Source organism: Poecilia reticulata, linkage group LG4, assembly GCF_000633615.1.
Source record: "Poecilia reticulata strain Guanapo linkage group LG4, Guppy_female_1.0+MT, whole genome shotgun sequence".
NCBI lineage: Eukaryota > Metazoa > Chordata > Actinopteri > Cyprinodontiformes > Poeciliidae > Poecilia > Poecilia reticulata.
The window spans coordinates 20,695,840-20,719,338 of NC_024334.1; the positions used below are offsets into that span (position 1 = coordinate 20,695,840).

The window sequence follows — 23,499 nt, forward strand, 5'->3', positions numbered from 1 at the left end:
CACACACACACACACACACACACACACCCGCGCACACACACACACACACACACACACACACACATGTTGCAATGACATCACTGACCAAGAATGCGGGCTACAGAGCCAACGACAGAGCGGGATGGAAGGGGTGGAGGGCTCACTTTTTCACTTTGGCAAAGTGGGGGGGAGTAAAGGGGGAGCATGGAGAGAGAGGGCTGCAGGGTTGTTCCTCGGGTTTAAGGTTAGCAAAGGCAATGGGGTGCATGGGACACAAAGGTGCGGTGCATGCAGGTGGTGCCCCCAGTGCGTCAAAGGTCAGGCTTTGATTTATTTAGGGTAAATCGGGGGTTAAAGTACTGACGGCGTCTCTCTCGGGGTAGACTCCGGCCCGCAGCAGAGATGCCTTCCAGCTGTCCAGCTCCTCCTGAGAGTTACAGGCCAACTCCAAGCATTTGTAGTCCTTGTACACGTTTCTGCAATTCATTATAATAATGTTAGAAGTGGGAAAAAAAAAACCCCACACACACAGACAGATATTTCAAAATCTCTAAAAAATGTAAACACTGGCTGGTAGAAAATCATTTATACCTTTCATTTTTTGTTTACACCTAGTCATGTTACAACCACACGCTGTTGTATATTTCATTTTATGGGATTTCATGTGATAAGCCAACAAAATGCAATGCCTATTTGTAGAGTAGAAGGAGAAAAAAAACAAAGGTAGAACTTTTTTCTTTGTGTACAAATAAAAATCAGAAAAGTGTGAATTTCTTTTCACCCTCCCTTATTGTCATGCCCCTAAATAAATTCCAGCACTACCTTTGGCCTTAAAGTCACCTGATCAGTAAATAGAGTCCATCTGTGTGTAGTGTAATATCTGTTTAAATCCAGCTATTCTGTGAAGGCCTCAGACGTTTGTTAGAAAACATCAGAGTGTTTTTTTGGTCATAAAGACCAGAAAACACAGCAGTTAGTAGGGTTAGTTTATGAAGCAACTTGGTCTCACAGAAAATTGTTCAGTTTATCATTTGAAAATGGAAAATGATTCAAGTGCAAACCTAGCAAGACACGAACATCCACCAATAACAATAAGTTGGGCAAGAAGAACATTAATCAGTGAAGCAGTTAAAAGGTTCACGATAACTATTAAAACCTACGCACCAAACAACGGTTGCTCTGCTTTTCACATGTAACACTGTTTAATGTGCTGTCCTCGATTAAATCAATTTGAACTGAATTGAATTAGTGCTGCACTCCATAAATCTGCTTCTGTGAAAGCTGACGTCAAAAAAAAAAAAACATACGAGAAGTCCCACTTTGAGTTTTACAGAGAGGGAGAGAGAGAGAGAAAGAGAGAGAAACAGACTCCGTAAGACTTGAAGCTGAGGCAGAGGTTCATCTTCCAGCAGCACAGCCTAAACATTCAGCCAAAGCTTCAATTGAATTACTTCGATCAAAGCATATCGATGTGTTAAAATGGCCCAGTCAAAACCTGGGCTTAAATCCAATCGAGAATCTTTGAAAAGGTTTGAAAATTAGTACTTCCAAATGCTCTCTATCCACTCCGACTGAGATTGATCTATGTTCAAGGAAGAATGGGTCACAACTGTCACTGCTTCCCGTGTCACACACAGTAAATGTCACCAGAACATCTATGCCCTAAGTGTGTTGTAAATATTGCTCCCTATGAGTTTTCAAGATTTCAGCCATTGGACTCAATGGGTAAGGAAAAACTATTATCGAATCATCAGAAACATATCAGTCGAACAAAGTACTGAACGATGTTTACGACCAATCCAATTTACGGCGTGAAGACTCGTGAAGGTCGGCCTGGCCTCCCCCGTGTTCCCTTTGAACGACTGGTTACACTGTAATGATTACCGCAGCATAATTGTTCTGTGTAAACCAAAGTTGGGTCAGCTTTAATATGGGAACCGCAGCGGGAGAACAGCTTCTTGTAAAAAATAAAAATAAATATAATAATAATAAAAAAAAAAGAAACAGAAAACATTTCTGTGGTTGGGCTGTATTCAGCAGATTTACATGAAGCACGGGCTAGTCAAATCAAGTGTAGAGAGAAGCTGATGCAGAAGAGGACAGAGAAAAAACATTTTACACAATCTGTGAAAACCGGTTGTGTCAGGAAGCACTAATTATTCCTACTGCTGCTAAAATAGCATGATTTGACTGTTACAGTTATGATAACACTATTATATGGTAATCTGATTTTGATTAATAGACTATAGGAAAAATATTGAAGAAGCATCCCCCAAAACTGAATGTGATTTTTAAAGTGCTTATTATTCAGAAAATTCTAATCATTTTACTCTCTGCATGGTAGTGCGAGTATGACGAACTGAAAGTAGCTGGTTACAAGGTTGGACTATCTCTTGGGTACGTAGCCTGCAGTCAGCTGCTTTACAGACATAGCGCACGTATCCTAACGAGACAAAAATTACGATGCATACCAAACACTTGGAAATAACTGAAAGTTTCGGTATTTCTTTGGTCTTTAGAGTGCATTTACCATACGATCCGTTTTTGCGGCATTCTTCTCAATGTTCCCTTAGAGACCAGACTCTTGAAAAAAGAAATGTTAACCAAAGAAAAGAAGGGTTTAGTTTTAGGGTTGAGAAGATATACAAGAGCTACGACTTTAGTGTAAAAAACAAACAAACAAAAAAAACAAGTCATTTTCCATATTGTTAATATATTTTAAAAAATGAATAAAGTCAAGTCTAAGCAAGAAAACTCCAAATACTAGAGAGATAAATAAAAGAAGCATTCTCCATAATAGGAGTGATAGGTGGGGTTCTTTTAGTTTACACACCATGAATGATTTTTTTTTTTTCTTGTAAATGAGGGCAAAACGTGGGAGTCTTCTTTCTGCCAGCTGATCGGAACTGCTTTTCTGTAAGTTGGGGAAAAACCGCACTCACTCACTCATTCTTTCTGTGGCGTCTCATTACAAGGACTTTAAACCGTGGGAACGGTATGGTGTAAAAGGTTTTGTGTTTCTTAAATATATTAAATCCTTGCAACGCCTTGATACCGGCAACGACCCCTCGTGCAAACATTCAAGGACAGTCCTGCACTTAAGGAGAAAGACGAATTCTGAATTTCAGCCCCCATAAATTTGCTTGAAAACCTTTTGCTGTTATTTCCATCATGCACCTTCCCACTTTTAAAGCTCATCTTTCCCTTAGCTGTTGGTCTTAAATATCCCACCCACTTCAGTCGGGTTACTGTGTCTGTGCAGCGGCTGTGGAGCCAGCACAGCGAAGTAAGACACAACTTCAGGCTGCGGAGCGGGGCCGTGGCCCATCTGTTAAACATTTTTCTTTAATCGCCCAGTTGTTTTGTTGTTCCTCTCTCACATTCGGAACATGCAGCAATGAACCTCAAAAATGCCAAACCTTTGTGTAAAAAAACTGCAGGAATAAAGACAAGAAACTGGGAAGGCTGTACCAAAAAATAAACCCCCAAAAAAAGAGTTATATAGAAAGATCAGGAAATGGTCTTTCATTTTGTGGGCTTATAACTGGTCTATGATGGGTGAGGCTAATATGTCAGGGTGTGGTGGCCTAACGGAGAGGGAGTTAGGCCAAGCATGACAATACTGGACCGCTACTACGCTACAAGAAAGACACCAACATCCGTAAACACTATAAATGTTCTCTAGTCTGATTTATCACGTACATCATGATTTTGCTCTTGTTTTCTTTACTAGCCTTTGCTCTGCTCATGAGCATTGGGAGGTTTTTATTTTTTTGAATTTTCTTTTTCACTCACTCGCTTTGGGAATTTTTGCAGAGCCACAACCGCCTCAGATTTAAAGTTTCCTGAGGTTTTTGATTACTGTCATGTAGGGACAAAGCAACTGCTATGTCTGCCCCCCTCCACACACACAAACACAGAAAGAGAAACAGAGAGCATGAGGTCTCAGAAAGAGGTGGGGAGTGTGCGTGTGCGCATATGTGTGTATGTGTGTGAAGGGGGTTGGGGGGCAGGGGGGCGCCACAGGACAGACTCTGACACATTCCTGGCTGATGGCTCTGATACTCTCTCTCCTGCCTTCTTTCTTCTCTCTGCTCTTCCAATTCTTCTCGCCCCCCCCACCCCCCTCTCCTTTTTGTGGTGAGTCGAGCAATTCTTTCCAAACATGAGCAGCCTCATCTCTGATCCAAGCTCTCTGGCTTTGATTAGCTGCTTAATGAGCCTGCCGTCGGTATGCTGCGGTCCACAGGCGCATTCTTTGCGAAGACGCGTACACAAATGCTCAAACGCCTGCAGCCACCTTCAAACTTTGGGGGTTTTTTTTGCGTCCGAATCACAGCGCCAAACGGAATTATAGACAAAGCCCATATGCTTTTGTACAATCAAGCCAGGCTTTGGGTCAGCTCCAGCTCCTAAACACTGTTCTCATTTCTCAACTGCTTTCCCTTTTCTCTCCCTTTTTCACACTCATAAAATCTTCCCCTTAACAGCCTGGGACATACTCTAGTACCCAAATGCAAATGCTTTTATTTAAAGTGGCGAAGCTGAATGAAAGAGGGTTAGTGCAAGGGCAAATGACCAATCTAACATCTCCTCCTTTTCCTTGCCTGACGCTGTCCACCCTCATAAAATATCACCCACAACTCGAACACACAGGTGACATGAGCAGCACTCCCATTTCTGACTCAGACGCTGACTCACCAAACAAACACAGACACACACACGCACAAGTGCACGCACACAAACCTTAACTCCGTGTTGAAGATAGCAAAAACAAATTTGCTGGACATGAAGCCCTTTTCCACATCTCTGAGTTTTAAGTTGTCCAGAGGAAGCATGTACTTCTTCTCCTTCTCCTGGAAAAGAGAGTGTGGAAAGATAAAATTTGACAGCGGAACGCAGAGTAAAATATGACATCACAAAAAAGGCAACATTAGTGTTGATAGCAAGAGACAACAGGGACTGAGGCAGGTTCATTTGGGGGCTAAAGATAAAAAGTTGTCTGGTAGTAAATACATCCCACTCTCTGCCTTAAAGAGAGAAGGGCCAGGAGACGGGAGGGCAAGGAGAGGAGAGGAGGACTTGTTGACTACTGTATTAATAGAGCCTCTCAATTATACAGTACCTTCGCAGAGCTATTTCACATTGGGTAATGTTAGAACCACAAACTTTAACAGATTTTATTGGGGTTTTTATGCGACGGACCAACACCAAGTTGTATTAAACTGTAAATCAGAAAAATGACAGTTTAGATTTAGGTTTCCAAAGTTATTTTACAAATACAAATATGAAAGGTTGAGCATGTATTTAAAGTGAGCGCCTTTTACTCTGATACGTCAACATAATGTTCAATGAACGGCTCAGAAGATTGTGAAAGAACATTAGTGAACATCATGAAGACCGAGGACCACTCCAGGGAAGTCAGAATTAAAGTTCATTTAAAGTAGGGCTAGATTGTAAAGAAAAATTCAAAGCTTGTAAAAATCTGACTGAGGATTGTTCAAGCTATTCTCCAAAAAGGAGAGGCACGCACAATTGCAAACCTGTAAAGATGTTACTATCCGCTTAACCTGACAGGCCGGAGCACTAATTAACAAAAACAAAATAAAACAAAAAAAAACAGGCAGATGTCTTTGGAGCAGCTGTGGGAATCCACAGCACGGGTGGGAGGATCTATCAAGAGGAGATCTATTAGTTTCTACATAAATGACAATTCTAAAAGGTAAACTATTTGAGGTTGGAAAAGGTTTTAAATTTAGGCAGAAGCTTTTTCTACATTTTGCCTCGTCACAGCCTTGTTCCAAATTGAAATAAATGAATGCCCTTCCTCAAAATTCTACACACAAATACCTCATTATGGCAATGTGGAAAAAAAAGTTTAAATTTTTTTGCAAATTTGATCCAAACCAATAAATCACATTTATGCAGAGTTTCACTGCCTTTGCTTACTACTTTGTTGATCTGCCTTTGGAAGCATTTACAGCTTGAAGTCTTTTTGAAATTGATGCCGCAAGCTTAGCTCACCTATCTGTAGGTAGTGTTTTTCTTTGCAGTACTTCACACACTCCATCAGGTTGGATGGAGATGTCTGTGCAGACATTTTATTTCCTGATCTCTCGAAGATGTTCAATCGGATTCAAGTCTGGACTCTGGTTTGGCCACTCCAGATGAGTAATTCTGAAATTATTCCTTTGAGATCTCGGCCTTGAGTTTTGGGTCGTCGTCCTGCTGAGAAATGAGGTCAAGACTAGTCTGACAGTTCCTGCTGCTGCAAAACATTACCATAGCATGATCCTGCCACCACCATGCTTCACTGTGGGGATGGTATTGACCTGGGGATGAGTCGTGCTTGTTTTTTTTTTTTCCCCAAACATGACGTGCCTAGCATTCACACCAGAGTTCAATCTTTGTCTCATCAGACCAGAGAATCTTGCTTCTCCTGATCCGAGTCCTTCAGGTGCCCTTTGGCAAACTCCAGAGTTGCTGCCATGTGTCCTTTATTAAGAAGTGTCTTTCGTCTAAACCCTCTACCATACAGGGCCGACTGGTGGATTGCTGCAGGTGGCTATCCTTCTGGGAGGTTCTTCTCTCTCCATAGAGGAACACTGGAGCTCTGACAGAGTGACCGTCAGGTTCTTGGTCACCTCCCTCACTAAGGCCCTTCTCCCCAGATTGCTCAGTTCAGATGGCCGACCAGCTCTAGGAAGAGTCCTGGAGGTTCCAAGATTCTTTTATTAACCAATGATGGCCACTGAGCTCAATGGGACCTTCAAAGCAGCAGGATTTTTTTTATGTATCCCTCCCCAGATTTGTGCTTCAAGACAATACTGTCTCTGAGGTCTACAGATAATTTCCTTGATTTCATACTTGGTGTTTGACCTCTGACCTGCACCGTCAACTGTTGGACCTTACATAGACAGGTGTGTGCCTTTTCCAAATCAAGTATAATCAACTAAATTTACCATTTAAGGTTGTGGAAACATCTCAAGGATGATCAGTGGAAACAGCTTAGCTTTATGAGGTTTTATTCCCTTCGCAAATGTCATGTCTTCATTTTCTACTATTAACGAATTTGCAAAACACATTGACAACTGTTTTTGCTAATTTTTTCCACATTGCCATAATTAAATATTTGTGTGTGGAATTTTGAGGAAAGAGATTAATTATTTGGAATGAGGTGGTAACATAGCAAAATGTGGAAAAAGTGAAGCGGCGTCAAAAAGCTTTCCGGATGCTCTGAACTATCAGTGCTGATTCAGATCAAAGCATAATCGTGTAGCAGAACTGTACAGTCAGAGTCTGGGCCCACGTATAATTGAGAATATGTGGCAAAACTTGAAAACTGACATTCACAGATGCACATGCAGCAAAGGACAAAAATAAAATTTTTGAGATGTTCAAAACTGGCTGAGGCATACAGCAAAAAACCTGAAGCTATAATTTCATGTGGTTTTACCAAGTATTGACTTTTTGGGAAACTGAAAGCAAACGGGTGCCACGCCTTCTCAGATTTCTATTAGTAACACCGTTTGATATCCATGTATCATTTTCCTTCCACACTACTTTGTGATGACCCATCCCATAATATCTCAATAAACTAAATTAAACTTTATTGTTTCAACATGACAAAAAGAGGTAAGCACACATTTCTAGGCACTGTTTATGAGGTAATTCTTCTGCTGCCCAGTTACTCCCTCGCAGACAACAGAGAGACAACAGCAGAAAAGAGCCAAAGAGATTTCTATAAGTTTCTACACTGAGACTCTTGAATGGCAGAAAACAGCTGAAGGAGTTGAGAAGCCGGTGTGAGGAGAGCCAGACGGTATGGAGGCAGGGTATGATGTCGAAGTGAAGAGGGGAGGGAGGAAAGGAAGGGAGTACAAAAAAAAAAAAAGCAAGAAAGATGCCGGGCCCACATGTGAAAGTCATTACTCAGGACTAAAGCTCTAACACAACATTTCTCCTGAAACGCAGCCCTTCCCCCTCATTCTTCCCCAGCCCCTCTGACTAACCTTGGAGAAGAGGCCTTCCAGAAAGACTAGTCATAGGAACAGCCATGGATGTTGTAAAACAAATAACGACATCCATAGAAAGCTGAGTACGCAGAGGACCTGCTATCTGTCCTGGATGCTCTGTGAGTAAAGATGTGCAAACATGCGTACTGGAGATTTGACATTACAATTAGGTCTTCCCTCTCTCAGTGCTCCCCTGAACCCTATGACTCTCTTCCTTTTCTCCCCTTTCCTTTTTTTTTTCAAATGAGGCCCACTTCCTGTAACAGACATTGAAAAAAAAATGACAGAACGCAATTGGCGCTAGTACAGCAACATCTGGGATCGCTTTAGAAAGAGGGGAGGGGAATGGAGTGAGTATAGGGTGCTCTGATGGGGTAGAAGTAGAAAGTATAGATGTAAAAAGAGAGGAGGAGGACGGATAGGGGATGACAAGAGGGATAGAGGGAAGTGAATTTTACAAAAGTAGACAAGGAAACTTTGAGGAACATGGAAAGCAGAGGAGGCAGTGAAGAAGAAATGGCGAAAAAATCCAGACCACTGCAAAGTTGATTCCCCATGGGTTCCATCAACCCATATATGGCTGCTAAGTTCCTCCCTAACTCTCTCTCCGTCTCTCACTCCCCTTATTTCCTTATGCCTTCCCAGAGTGAACAGGCAGATCTCTGGCTGAATGAGCGAATGTGCCACGTCAAGACTGGATACTAAGCTGCTACACAGTCCTGCGGACAGCCGGCCCGACATACGCTAACGTCCGTGCAGGACAGACACCCACTGGAGTGGATGTCCAATGCACATGAAGACCTCTTGCTCCCTTGACCTGGCGTCCAGACTGGATAGCGGGAAAAGCAGCTGAAATTATAGAAGAAACTTTTCGGCCACTCGTCCTCTGGCTTCTGGCGGGAGAGCTAGCCGACGATCACTGATGGAAGGGGCGAGGCCGGAGAGAGGGAAGAGAAAACGAGAAAAGGGGTCCTGCTCCGTCATCCCAGTGTTCAGACTACCTGTTCAGGATCTTTCTGGTGTACAGTAGTCTGCACATTGGTTAGACTGTGCATGGAAGAGCATCAACGGCCAAGACATCAGCAGCATCTGCTTGCAAGGACATGACAACTAGCACGTAGTCTTTGCTCGGGCAACTGTATGGTCTAGCGTTGTCGTGTTGTGCAAGATGTGCAAATGCTTTCAACAGTCTGTTCAGTTCTAATTTTTATTACATAGAAATCAATTCAATGTCAAGACAAGTGATATCAATTTTGTAGATTTTTCAGTTGTCGTCTGTAAAAGTGAAGGAATGTCTAAGTCAGAGAGTACAAGCTAAAGGAAGAGAATTGCATGGCTTAAAGTGACTGCCATTGTGATAATCCCTTAGTATTAAAATGTAAACTTCTTGCATCAAGACTGTACAGCAACCTTTTCGGTTTTTTTTTTTTTAGCTTTTTATTTGAGTTTCTGCATGTGGATCTGAATTGCAACACAACAGCTCTTAATCATAGCTTTTATTTGCAGGAATGTTCCGTATGTTGGTGCATACATGTGTGGAATTTGTCTTCTGTGGTATCAGGGCGGTTTGCGAAGCACTGTGCATCTGAGCTGAGGCGTTTGAAGCCATCCACTCCTTTTCGTTGAAACTAAAGGATTTGTGATATGGAGCAGGCCTCTCTCTCACACACACACAGAGGAGTAGCATCTAGATTGAGTGTATATAGGCATGAGCCGTCTGTTTTTCTTCAGGATGCCTGGTGGAGTCCTGGCAGTGAAATGGGTGCAGGAATGTGTGTCTGCTAAGTGTGCTGCTCAGTTTAAACTCTGAACTATTATTCTAGGCCCTCGGTATGAGGTCAAGGAAGGGTACAAATGCATAGAAAGCAGATGCAACGCACAGCTGCAGTTTTTTTTTAAAGTGTGGATACTTGTAATTAACTGACACAAGGATGGTGGGAGAGATGGGAGATGGAGTATTTGCTGCGGAGAAGTAAGGGAGGAGAAAAGGTGGGATTGAGATGGAGGGGCTGAGGAGGGTCACAAAGGGGAGGTCTGCAGCATAGGAGCAGCCATGTGGGATTTCTCTGGGCAGATCTTGGACGCTGGTGTTTGGACAAAGCTTCAGATTTTCCAGCCAGGAATGTGCACAGTCCCAGAGAGACTGCCAACCACAGAGGTGGGGGGAGGGAGGTTTGGGGAGGGGGCGAGCCAGACTGAGAGAGGCAGAGTAAAGGAGGAGTAAAAGGCAACGGAGGCCCTAGAAAAGAGAAAATAAAAGAAGGCAGCAGTCAAAGAAAAGAGAAATGTCTGTGGAGGTAGTGCGTGGGCGGGGGAGTTACGAGGGCGGGAACCGAGCGAGAGAAGAAGCAGAAGTTTTGATTTGTGCAACTCTCTGTACGTGCGTGTCTGCGCGCGGGGTGTTCACACAAAGGCCGCGGATCTGATCTACTGTGATAACACGGGTGACTGAGAATGTAATCAGGCCTCCCAAACACAAACAGCTGATAAACCTCAAAACGGGGAGGGGATGCGAGCGTTGACCAAGAACTTGTCCGGCAGTGCCAAAACCCATTGATGCAACGTAGCAAATCTGAGTTTTGTAAGCAGCAAGACATTGTTGTTTTGATGTGACCAAAGGGCGCTTGTATTTATATCATTCCTAGCAGATGTACTATAAGTAAGTAAATGCTTCGTAAGGTCATACCAGCAGAGGCCTCTATAACACACACAGTGTGTGTACAATGTGTACGCCCGGGGCTGCATCTGGAACGCTGCGTTCAAGCAATCCACTGTTTATCTGAAAAGTGACCGTGTGTATGTCTGAGTGAGTGTATATTTTTCTCTGCTATTTGCATGCCACTTTGTTTACATCAGAGCCAACATGTGCTCTGTATGCTGTGTATACAACTCAGGCCACTCAGTGTTAGTGTGTGTGTGTGCGTGTGTCTTAGTTTGGCTTGGGGCAGCTCCAGCTGTGTCAAAGTGAGCCGCTCCAAATGCCTGAACTCCCAGAAGAGGAAGAAAAGGAGGAGTAAAGGGGGAACGAGCGAGGGGGAACTGGGAGGAAGACGGGGAAGCGGGGGGTGTCAGAGGAATGAATGGGTGAAATAGTGGGGGTCAATTGCAGGTCCAGGTGGCAGGAGAGGAGAGCAAGAGTTAGATGGACAGAAAAAAAAAGCCTCAAGATGCTCTTTCAGTTCAGCAAGTAATGCAGTCGTAACTTTTCTAAAGAGACAGAGACCTTAATTACCTATTTAACATGGTCTTCAAACTATTCAGCCACGATATATGCAAAAGCATGCTACGTGAATGCTCAACAAACCACATTATTTGAAATTTGATTAGGAGTGTAGTAAAATTTCATTAGCATTACTATTATATTTTCCTAAGTTTTATGGTGTTAATTGGAATCTTTGCTATGCTTTTTTTCCCATCTTTTCTGATTGACATCCCAATACTCAGGCCGTCCCTTCTTCTAGCATCATCAGCAGTGACCGGATGAGACTGTTGTGGTGTGTCTGCCTGTCTACACTTGCTGTGCAGACCTTCTGCTCCTGTACAGCAGGCACAGACAGGCAGACAGATGGCAGCCCCACTGACATCAGAACGGCTTGACCACCTCTTCAAGCTGTTATCACAAAAGTAATAGCTTGTCACACTGTCTAATTCCCTGTGCTTAACCATTTCTGCATACTGCTCCAAGCTGTGATGTGTGCTAATAAACTTTGAGTGAACTGATTGGACTGCTGCGTTTTGGTTTGACTATTGTGATTTAATTCTAAGACCTGTAAACTGTTTTCTTGTTTAATGAACATGCAAAAAAAAAAAAAAGTGAACATCTGGGGCCTCACCTCTCCATCTTTGTACCAGGATAGGCTCTCTGTAGAGAGGATGAACCAAAACTCCTTGGCTCCACCTTTCATTATGCCAATGTTACTGATGGTGAGCCAGCCCTTTTGGATGACCTGAAAATCAGCCAAGAAGAAGAAGCTGAGAAAGCACAATGACAACACCGCGGAAAAGTTGACAGGTCTGGCTTGTTGGAAGCACTGAGACGCTAAGCAAACCAAATACGGTGGGGAAAATAATAATTGACCATCTCTGTGTTTTTGTCCCTCAGTAAATATATCTCTAATGGGCACGCTGAGGCTCACACCAAATGTTGGTGACAACAAAGGCAACCAATAAATAAAAAGAAACCAACAAAAACATTTCAGAAAATATTTGTAATGAAGTGGGAAAAAATGAAAAAAGAACCAAAAGAAAATGAGATGAAAAGACTTATTGAAAAGCTGATAAAATATTTAGAAAAAATTACTGCATCATATAAATTCAAACTAACATAAGTTGATTCAGATCTAAATGGGTGCCAAAAACATGCTTCGTATTATCAAAGTATCTCACAAGAAACATATAATAATAGCTAACAGTACAGAATGTCACAACATTGTTTTTGGAAAAAATACAAATGATACAGGTTGTAGGCATACTTCTAAATTTTTAAATGTTGGATCATAATCTAGAAGTGGGAAAAAAAACATTAACCAGCAGCAACTGGATTTTCCTTGTGAGATTTCAGACAGTCAAAAAAATTAATTAGAATAGCTGTAAAGAGAGCTGCTTATGGCAGAGAGCTTCATAAAAACCTGGACTCAGCAGTTACAGTTTTTCCATAAAAACTATAAGCTCAGTTTTTCCATAAAAACTATAAGCTTTGTATTGAACTATAATGAGTTCTACATAAACTCACTGCACAAGACTCCACTGCGGAAGAAAAATAATGTTGTAGCTTGCTACAAAATATTTAGAGAAGTTAATTTAATACCTTCTGGATATATCTGTCATGGATCATAAATGGAGCAGGAACATAACTGCACATCGCCTCAAAAACCCTATAACAACAGTAAAGTTTGGAGGTGGGAATATTATAATATCACTGTTTTTTTTGCATGTAGTTCTAGCATGGCAGGCTTTCATATAATTAAAGAAAGATTTAATTTAGAAATGTTACTTAAATGTTCGTGATAAGAATGTGAAGATAAAACAACAGTGGTGGATTTGTTTCAGGTAGATAATGAGTCCGACCACAGAGCCGAGTACAGTTTTAAATTGTTTCAGCTAAAGAAAATAAAGCTGCTTAGTGGCCAAGTCAATCACCAAAAAAATCCAATGGAAAGAACTTAACACTTGAGTGCAACATTCTGGAGTTTGCATCCCATTATTACTAATTTATTCAATTATTTTTGATTTCTTTGTATGTGTGTATCGCTTGGGTTGTCCCGACATCTGGTCTGTTTCATTTTATGTCAACTGGCCCTTTCCGAAATAAATTTACTTGAAAAAGCACCTGATAGCTTCAATGATTATTCTCCCCACAATAACACAAAGAGAATAGACCTTGCTGGTAGAAAAAGAAAACAGTAAACCAGTTTATTAAACCTAAGTGGAAAAAAGAAGATTGTGCAAATTAGTAAGTTGTAAAATGCAACACATATGTTTTCTGATATTGCATGGTATCCAGAATATTTTACCACCAGTTAGGTTTTAGTATTCAAAGATTTATTAAATAGGTAAAAACTTTGTAGTAAGCAAAGACCAGCTGATCTGAGAAAGAAAAAAACAACAGGAAGAAAGAGTTCAGCATGGGTGACAGACAATGCACTGTAGAGAGGAAAGATGTGCCATGAGTAAAACCAGAGGAAACAGGACATAATGCCATGATGTGGCACCTACATCCTGCAAATAGGAAAAACCTTGCATAACATCTGTAGATATTTTAAAAATAAGAAAAGAACAGCACATGCATATCGTTACGGTAGGGCAGTGTAGGCATTGCGACTGAGAAAAATGTGAAGAAGGTTCAACAGAAGCAGCATGCTGACCCCGAAGCCCTGGAGCCTGAATCTGGCACACAAATCTTCAAAAGAAGCAGCAGCAGTGAAAAAGAAAAAAAAAAAAAAACAGCTAAAAAAAGATTTGTCTCCTACTATTCGATTTGAGCGAAACACCACACCCTGTAGAAAAGCAGAAGATAAAGTACCACCATTAACATTAACTCGGCTTTTTTATCTACTGCGTTTTGAGGATTTCTCGTAGATGCTGATCCTTTCTAAGCTAACTACTGTAAAAGCTCTGTGATAGATTGTGCAAGAACACGACGTTCTTTTTTTTTATTTTCCCCAGGCCGTAGTTACAATCTGCTGCTGTTGAACAAATACTGTCAGCTTCATACGTCAAGGTTCCCGATGCAAGGCACGGGAAATGTGTTTTCCATTATTCCTGCTTTTGCATAAATGTGTTACGAATAAATCATAGCAGACTGGGACAAAAAAAAAAAGTCTTCATTTCTGGGAAAATTCAAAAACAATTATGGTTTCATTGCAGGACGTAAGACTACAGTTCATACAAAACAAGTTGAAGCTACCAGAACAGAACAACTCCCATCAATAACGCACTGCACAATAATAAAGCTTGAGACGTAGTAAAAGGTACAAAGATTAAATGAACCCAAATTCACTGTAAAATAATTGAATATTACAAGGTAGTTCAGTGGAAAATCTCTTTAAAAAGCATGTTTGGTCCGTCTTAATTTCTGTGAAATACAGCAAGTAACAAGAAATGAACATGTCTGCTTAAAACTCACCTGGTTCCTTGTAATCTGTACTGATGAGTTCATATTGCTTTGGTTGTTCACTTGCTGGGAGCTGAGAGGGATAAATAGTAGATATTCTCAATCCTTGTTTCAACTTCTATTTCCCAATAATAGAAATTCAGCAACTCACTTAGTGAAGCCAATAAAGTCCTCATGTTTGGTGTTTATGTAGGCAAGCTGGATGTCAATAAGCAACAAGACCTAAACAGAGGAGACATTAATCAGAGAAATGGGCCGTTATACACGTTGTTATTTCAGCTAAATTACCTAAAATATTTTCCTTTGCACTGTGTAAGTGTGTGTGTGAACAACCTGGTCTCTGCATTTATTTTCCTGCTCTCGGATTTCAGTGATAATAATCCTCTCCGTCTCTTCTCGCAGTTGGGGAAAGGCGCTGAGCTGTGTGGAAGAAACAGAGCGGAAATCACATTCGGCGGCTGCTTTGACACCATGCAAATATACAATGAACGCGCACCAGACATGCAGAGTGCCTTTCAAACGCATTCATAACCCCTTTAACGCCCCCGCATTATTTTTTAGCGATACGACACACAAACCCCGATGTAATGTCTCTGGATTTTATGTGACAATCTGAACCAAAGTAGGACAAGTGGAAGGAAAATGAGACATGTTTGAAAAAAATTTGTTTAACAATTCTTTTGTCTAAAACAAGTGGGTAAGGATTTGATATTTGATTTGAAATATTTCAGGTATCTCTGGTTGTATATTTAGGTTGTTGTACTGCTGGAAGTAGAATATTTGTCTCAAGTCTTTCAGCTCCATTCATCCTCCAATCATCTTTTATCGTAGGAAAACAGATGATCCCCACTGAAAACATGGTATCCCCACAACATAATGCAACCTCCACTGTATTTTACTGTAGCAACGGTGCGTTCCAGGTTAGTGTTAGTTTTCCTCCACACAAACAGGCCAGAAGACTATATTTTGGTCTAATGTGACCAGACAACCTTCTTTCACAGGTTGCTGTGTCTCCTGTATGGCTTGTGAAAAACTTCAAATGCTAAGTCTTCTTGTCACTCTTCCGTAACGGTCAGATTTGTGAATTACAGGACTAATAACTGTCCTGTTAACAGATTATTCCCGCCTTAGCTGTGAATCTCTGCAGCTGTAAAAAAGTAATGATGTGTCTTCTGACAATTTCCCTCTGTTTGTCTGCATTGTCAGTTTTCGGAGGGCAGCCATTTGTTGCTAGGTTTCCAGTTGTTCCATATTCTCTACCTTTTTGATGATGGATTTAAGAGCGAGCCTCTTCTTCTTTTTTTTATTTAACGCTATATTAAATGTTTCCAAACCATTGTTAACCTGTCTGCTGTGTTCTGTTGTCTTCATGATGTGTTTGTTCTTTTATGTTCTTTACAGAAAACTGTGATTGAACTGCACAAGAATGGATTTCATTTATTACTTTTGTAATTTTCTAAGCCAATTGGTTGGACTGGATTTTATTTAAAGGTATCAGAGTAAAGGGGGCTGAACACAAATGCACACCACACTTTTCAGATTTTTTTCTTCTTTTTTTTCATTTTTGTAAAAAGAGAGTTTAATGGGTCTGAACACATTTCCAAAGTTCAGCGTTTTCATACCTTGCTAATACACTGGTAAACAGTCGTAATCAGTTCATGACTGACCATGTCAATGAATTTAATGCACGGGCCTTTAAGACTTGTTATCTGTTTCTTTACTATGGCTTCAAATGCCATGTCAGGTGTAAACAAGCCTGTCCTGTGAGGGGAGAAAAAAACCATAGAATTATATTTTGGAACTGAAGACTACAAATAAGGAAAGGGAGCTGAACTCTGTACTGCACCTGACTCCATGTATGTTTCGGATGGCATAGTTGATCTCCTGGCGGAGCTTCCTCTCGTCAGATTCAATCTTGGTGAGGACATCACACCGTTACAGTTCAACATTGCAGCTACTGAGGGTCATAACTTATCAGCCGCTTGCCAAGCGCAACTCAAACACACATACCTTGACCAGTTCATTGGGGAAGCGTTCGTGGAAGATTTGGTTGATCCTAGCGCCTCCAGAGAGTGTCACTGTGTCCACTTTGTCACCCGACCCTTCGATTAGCTTCTCAAAGTCAACAGCCAAACGTTGAACCAACCTAAAGACAGAAAAACACACTTTATATCCACATACGCATCAATTAGAAGGTGCATGTAAGAATAAACACAGAGAGCGACTGACTGTAGCATCGTCTTGGTCCTGCGTGAAGCGTCGTCTGGACTGAACTTCCTGTATTCTTCAGCCTTTCTATTCAAGGCCAGAAGCTGGCTCTGTAGGTGGCTGCGAAAGGCCGGCAGCGCTTCCCGAATGTGGTTTGTCAGTTGCTGCAAACAAGTACTGTCAATGCTCAAGTGTAACGCGTTTCTGTTCCCAAGTAGGCATGCACAAATTGACGTTAACCTGGTTAAGTATCCTTTGTAAATATGGGGTCCCCATGCGTTCAGCTATGTGTTTGTAGGCTGGATGGGACAGAAAGAAATCTCTCTCTGATTCCAGGGCTGCCATGATGTCCTTGTTCCCATCAATGTCCTTCTGGCTGCGGTTCACAATCCCTATATAGCCTGGAGGAGGAAGAGGTAAAGCACAAGCAATGAGCATCTGGTCACTGTAGGCAAAACCAACAATGTAGTTCTTTACGTCACTTGAACTTTTTCACCTCTGTACACATTACATTCACAAACTTTCATGATTTAACCTGGTTTTGATGTCAGTAATTAAAAGGAAAATGATGTTTTGTGTAAATACGACAGAATTTAGGGGTGCCACATGCCACACTTTTTTGATTTGATTTTTATTTGTAAAACACCAGCAAAAATTGTAACCATTTTCTTTACAATAATGTACTATTTTGTGTATGATAATCATAGAAAATTTACAACATGCTAAAGTTTGCAGTTGTAACATGACACAATGTGGAAAAGTTTGAATGGTGTGGACACTTTTGCAAGACAGAAAGTCTTCTCATGTGAGACAAATTCAGCCCGGAACTTACCCCTTACGCCCATGTTTTTCAACCATTATGACAACAGTGAGAAATTTGTGTGTATGTATAACAGAGGGGCATGTAGTATGAAGTGGGCCAAATCCCTGACTTAGAACAGCGATAGATGTAATAGCAGGAGACTTCAAATGTATTGCTCAGCTCAGTGCTGCTACATGAGCACTTATACCAGTGGGCTCCCATGGCTAATGGATTTCCACTGCAGGAGAAGCATGAAGGATCCCAGCAACTGGAGGTGCTTTACTCATTCTGCACACAGACACACTCTCTCCCTCACACACTCGAAACGCCTGCAGTCTACATTGTCCACGTTTCTCACCCCTAACCACGCAACAGCAACGTAGATTGTTACAAAGTACACATGCATGTGTGTAGGCATGATCTACACACTATTTCAGTTATAATAATAAAAAAAGTGGCTAAAACTGGAAGTGTAACAAATTATTCAAAAATAAAAGATAATTTCTTTTTGTCAACACACCTCTGCGTAAGGGGAGCAACTGGTTTTCTAGTATTTCCTTGGCATCAGTTCCTTTATCCATCAGATCCAGCTTTGTGATTACACCAATTGTCCGCTGACCTAGGATGAGGAAAAAAAAACTATATTTAATTTTTTTTTTCACAATATATAATATCAATGTTGCATCAGCTTTCAAATACATTCTTAAACTTTGGCCAAAATATTTTTTTATTCATCAGGAGCATATTCTTCTAAGATATGCTTATTTGTTTTCACACAGTTTCATGGTTTGTTTGTTTATTTGTTTGTTCATGTGAATCCCCATTAGCCATTGCTGTAACAATGGCTACTCTTCCCGGGATCTACAGCATTAAAAAAATACATTTATCACAAAAACAGTTACACACACTTAACATAATATTAGAAACATAATATATTGATTCATAATGTACAATTATTGTTGTGTTTTTCCACTTAAATTCCCTGTTGCACATATATCTCTGGAACTAGCTTTCCTGTTCCATCTGTAAGAATAAATCAGCAACAGAGCTATTCTACAAAGGCAGCCTCGGCAATAAAGCTTTAAGATAGCTTACTGCCTCAGTCGTAGTTTTTTACTATCAATCGTATTGACTTTAAGTGTTTTGCTCAAGATTTCATTATGTCTCATTATTTATTTTAATGATTCTGTTTCAACAAATTTCTTTTTGTCAGTTTCAAGTTATTTCACTGTTCGGTGTGGGATTTTTATCTATACTGGCTACTAATCAGCTGAGCTTAGTTAACCAGTGTTAGTCAGTAGGGGAATCTTTAACACTTTCATTGGTCAACATCATTTCTGGTACTCCATTTGCTGGGGATATGTAAACACAATCGAGAATTTTCAATCGAAAACAAGAACTTAATGAGTCAAAAATCTGCCAGTCATCCCCCAAATAGATGCAGGTTACCTTGTGGGTCAACGTCTTTGGCCAGCTTAAGTGCATCTGAGTTGGCCAGGTCAGTGTTAGCGGGCGTGACAGCCAGAATAAGACAGTTTTCCTTACAGATGTATTGCATGATTATGTCTCGTATCTGGTACTCTATGTCTGCTGGCTGGTCTCCCACAGGTACTTTGGTGATGCCGGGCAAGTCCACGAGAGTCAGGTTCAGCACTTTAAGCACAGAAATAAACACACACAGGTCACAGCTATACCAGATATATGGTATCTAGTGGACGGGTAATGAGTAACACAGGAAAAACAAACTGCGTTACCATGAGGTGAGTAAATCTTGAGGGTGATGGGGACAGGAGAGATGCCTTTATTTGATCCTGTGAGTCTGCGTGTCTCCGACTCAATTTCTCTGCGGATATCACCAAAATCTGTGAACTTCCTTCCCTTGCAGTGGAAGAATTCCCCGTATTCTTGAAGGACACACAGTAAGCAAAAGAAACATCAGTAAAACAAGCGCGACGCCATCAATAGACATCTGCTCGACTCTCGTCATCACCAACACAAAGCAATTCTACTTCTATCTGGAAGCATTTTATCAAACCAGAAAAAGTAAATGAGTGTTTAACACAACTCCAGCCTTTTAAGGTATAACATGTGCTGCCATCTAGTGGTAACAGGGAGGACGTACTAGGGAGTGACACGAACTGCATCTGTGACGTTTACCTGCGCTTGAGTTTAGGAGCTGAAGGATTAGCGGTCTCCGTGTGACAATTCCTGAACCCCGTGGAAGGAAGTCTCTGTTAGATAAGGAAGACCGAGTTTGAAAAAAAAAAATGCAGACACGCCCACCCATAAACACACACACACACACACACACACACACACACACACACACACACACACACACACACACACACACACACACACGCAGACAGACAACGGGCAAGCAGCAGTCAGTGTTTCAGAAACATGGTTTTAATTCTATTTGGAACAAACCAAGCTATGACAATAACTGCTATGATGATATCATGATTTCCTAATACGAAGCGTCATACAATTTGTATAGCACTGGCAGGACAAACTTGATGACAAAGACCACAAAAATGGTTTTCACCAAACGTACAGATTATTACTTGATGAAAGTGACGCAGAGGGTGCAAAATAACCCTCCCCTTTCCTATTAAAATCCTATTCAGGAAGTTTGTTTTACTACATCCTGTTGCCGGTCAGACAGCTTCTGAGGTCCACTACAGGAAGGGTTGTCATAATGCAATCCTGAAACAAAGACCTGCAAAACAGGGCTAAAATATCAACATGGACACAGATGGGAACTGATGTGTTCATCACAACTGCTGCTTCGGTTTGCTTTGTAACATAGTCAAACAACCACGCTATTCACCAAGAGAGCGGGGATATTTTTAAAACCATGAAATCTTTTATCCGTCTAGGGAAGATGGGACAAAATAAGGCTTTGTTCGGGCCATTTTTACTCATGTGAATAACTTGTAAGCTGACTAGGGTTGTGCTCCAGGAGTCACTTTGACCTCAGTCCTCATTACCACCTTCAACAAAGCCTGCATGTGAGATAAACTGCTGCTCTGAGTCCCATTACAACGCTACGCCTGGCATCCACCACTTCACACTGGCAAACATGTCCAGGACACTCTGTTGGACTCCATGATGTAGAACACACAAACACTGGGAGATGCCTGAAATATTCGTTTCACTTGGTCGCTGAGCGGCCCTTATTGTTTTACTTTTGACCGTATAAATCACCCCACAGTACTTCACAAATTTATGCATATAAGACTTGCAGTATCAATAGATTTGATTTTTTTATTTATTTATTTTTGGATAGAAGATTAAAGGAATAGAAGACAAATTAATATAGACTCAGAAGTACTTCTGAGAGTGATCAATAACAACAAACATACAGATTTTTGAAGGACAAATTGCTGATAAATTGACCCACAAGAAGTTGACGACTCAAACACCAGCTAATAAATGTTCGTTCTTCCCACAAGTCATGAACTTCTCTAAATAAAAAGAAAATATTCAGAGTGAGGCACTTTTAAAACAGAAAGCAGAAAAATCTAAACTAAATAGCTACGAATTAGGCAGAAGCTTAGATCATATTCATTAGACCTTTTCTATTCCTCATCACTCCCTACACTTCTGTTTACGCTGTAAATTAAGAGCATTAAATTATTGCCGTTCAGAAGTATTTAATAAAATGTAGCAGTGGTGGTTTTTAATGTTGGTGTTATGGCTTTAACGCAGTGAAGGCCATAAATAGCTCTCTATTTCCTACTTGCATGTCCAGTCAATAGGAAGCAGGCACCACCTATGCTGCGCACAGTGGAGAAAATATTGCTGTTGGCATAGGTTAGTGAAGTTGGTATATGATTTGAAAATTGAAGCTCTGTTTAGATAGCACAGACATTTTACCATCTCTAATTCAGCATCTTGCTTATTTAGAGGAGTAAGATGTCAAAATTACGTCACACTGAGCAAAGGTTTTTAAGACACAATTTGAGATTTACAAACTTTTTATTTTTATTTTTTTGAAATACCAAAGAGAATTTGAATGCTTTTATTTCATTGTTTAATACTTTATATTGAGAAGGCTTATATTGAAAGCAATATATTTGGAAAAGGGGGATTCATATATATTTTTCAATGTTTCTGACATTATACATAATAAAATGTGTATAATGTCACATTTTATTAGGAGGTTCTAATTTTGAATCCTAGCCTGCGCCCTTTCTCTATAGAGACTGAATGGTCTCCACATGCATTTGGGTTTTCACCAGATACTTCAGTTTTCTTCCACTGTGTCCCAGCACCTTGCAAATGCAACTGGTATAGATAATGGACAAATAAACGTTGAGTTTTTTTTGGTGCAAATGTGTGTGTGAGGCAGCAAAAAGAGGGGCTCACCCAGCGTACGATTCAGGTTAGAACCAGCAATACTAGATTGTGTAAGGCATAGCATTTATCCTTTGACTTTTCAGTCTTCCTCCAAGTTCTACAAGAGATGGTAATTCGTAATTTTTCTAAAGTGGCAGAGTTTCTTCTCTATATGGCATTACGTCAATAGAAACATCAGTTAACTAACTATAACGCATGTCAAATTTTTTACAGCATATTATTAGATAAGCATAAATAAATCCCAAACATAAGGATGTGATGGATAACTTTGGCTGAAAAACTGACCCCCCCTGTGCACTTTTCCACATTTTCAAACTTATGCAGTGGGACAAGCAAGAGGTAGTCAGGAATGGACACCTTATGATGTTAGTACCCCCGCTCCTAATATTTTAATGCATAACATTCCTCTATGAATGTAGATATTCATGGAATAGGAACAGTAATTTAGCATAATTGACAACTTTTTGCAGGAATTTTAAAATGTCCTAACATATCAAATCAGCTGATTTTTGGTGTGTAGTTACTAATAAAGACAATATACAAATTATTAGGTTGTTCAAAATGTAAAAGATTTAAATTTCTAACAGTACATACAAATACATAAATAAACCTTAAAAGTTCTGTTTTGGCTTTTTGTTTTAGTCACTCCGAGATTCCCCCTTCATTCTGGATGCGCCCCTGCAGATAGTGAAACTCCACGTTTGATTCACGCGCAAAGGGGATTTTTTTTCTTTTTTTCTGTTAACAGTTAAGTGATGATGAGCTTACCTGCCAACAAAGTTTTCCAGCACGGAGCTCTTACCCGCGCTCTGGCCGCCCACCACGGCGATCTGCGGCAGGTGGAGGCTGCAGCTCTGTCCCACGGTGCTCAGAGCTTCCTGGAGCCGGTTGACCAGCGGGATCAGGTCCTCCATCCCACGGTTGCCCATCGCAACGAGGGCTGTTACCTGTCCAGCCCCAACTTTCCTGTTTTCCTCCCCTTTCTAGTCAACGCCACTCGACAGCGAAACTACCATATTCTAATGTTACTCGGGGTTATAAAGTCTTTATGAAGTGAAAACATAAAAACTTAAAGCATAGTACACACAGACAGGGTTGCTGCTGCTGCTACTTTTTCCAAGGCAGGACCAGCCGTTAGCACTTCAGAGTAAAGAAAGTAACGTCGGTCCTTGTCGTTGTCAAAGAAAGAATATTCCCTATAAAGTTCGCTAAAGACATGTTTCTTCACTCAAACCTTAAAACATTTGTAGTGTTTCCTCTCCTCAAAACTCTGGACAAGTTTCCGTAGTTCCCCCTCTTCTCCAAGTTAGCTCCATGGAAAACAAAGTAGGAACGTTCTGCTTTGACAGCTAACGGAATGAAGTTTTTGCGCATGCGCACAAGCGAACAAATCTGCCTCTCCTGAGCAGCCCTTTCTCTGACCCCCTCCCACCTCCCCCGAAATCAAAAGACAGACAAACTTTGTAGCCAATTAGCTAGCACCTAAAAATGCAATCACTGCTCTGGGGTTGCAGCTA

At 40.9% G+C, this 23,499-nt stretch overlaps 1 protein-coding gene across 3 annotated transcripts in view; it reads right to left on the reverse strand.

Moving 5' to 3' along the window:
• dnm3a (dynamin 3a) overlaps window positions 1-23,351 on the reverse strand; it is a 27,029-nt gene extending 3,678 nt beyond the window's left edge. For 2 of the 3 annotated variants that reach the window (XM_008407363.2, XM_008407360.2), the window contains exons 1-17: window positions 22,751-23,351; window positions 19,775-19,848; window positions 19,372-19,521; window positions 19,067-19,270; window positions 18,138-18,236; window positions 17,056-17,216; window positions 16,837-16,979; window positions 16,618-16,753; window positions 16,454-16,521; window positions 16,230-16,368; window positions 14,941-15,027; window positions 14,759-14,829; window positions 14,620-14,680; window positions 13,964-13,990; window positions 11,828-11,941; window positions 4,726-4,835; window positions 344-455 (exon numbers count right to left, since the gene is read on the reverse strand). In XM_008407363.2, the coding sequence (XP_008405585.1) occupies window positions 344-455; window positions 4,726-4,835; window positions 11,828-11,941; window positions 13,964-13,990; window positions 14,620-14,680; window positions 14,759-14,829; window positions 14,941-15,027; window positions 16,230-16,368; window positions 16,454-16,521; window positions 16,618-16,753; window positions 16,837-16,979; window positions 17,056-17,216; window positions 18,138-18,236; window positions 19,067-19,270; window positions 19,372-19,521; window positions 19,775-19,848; window positions 22,751-22,911 (1,917 nt within the window). In that variant the 5' untranslated portion in view covers window positions 22,912-23,351. The remainder of the gene's footprint in view (window positions 1-343; window positions 456-4,725; window positions 4,836-11,827; window positions 11,942-13,963; window positions 13,991-14,619; window positions 14,681-14,758; window positions 14,830-14,940; window positions 15,028-16,229; window positions 16,369-16,453; window positions 16,522-16,617; window positions 16,754-16,836; window positions 16,980-17,055; window positions 17,217-18,137; window positions 18,237-19,066; window positions 19,271-19,371; window positions 19,522-19,774; window positions 19,849-22,750) is intronic. The other variant, XM_008407361.2, reaches the window with a different exon arrangement.
• Between the last annotated feature and the right edge of the window lie 148 nt (window positions 23,352-23,499).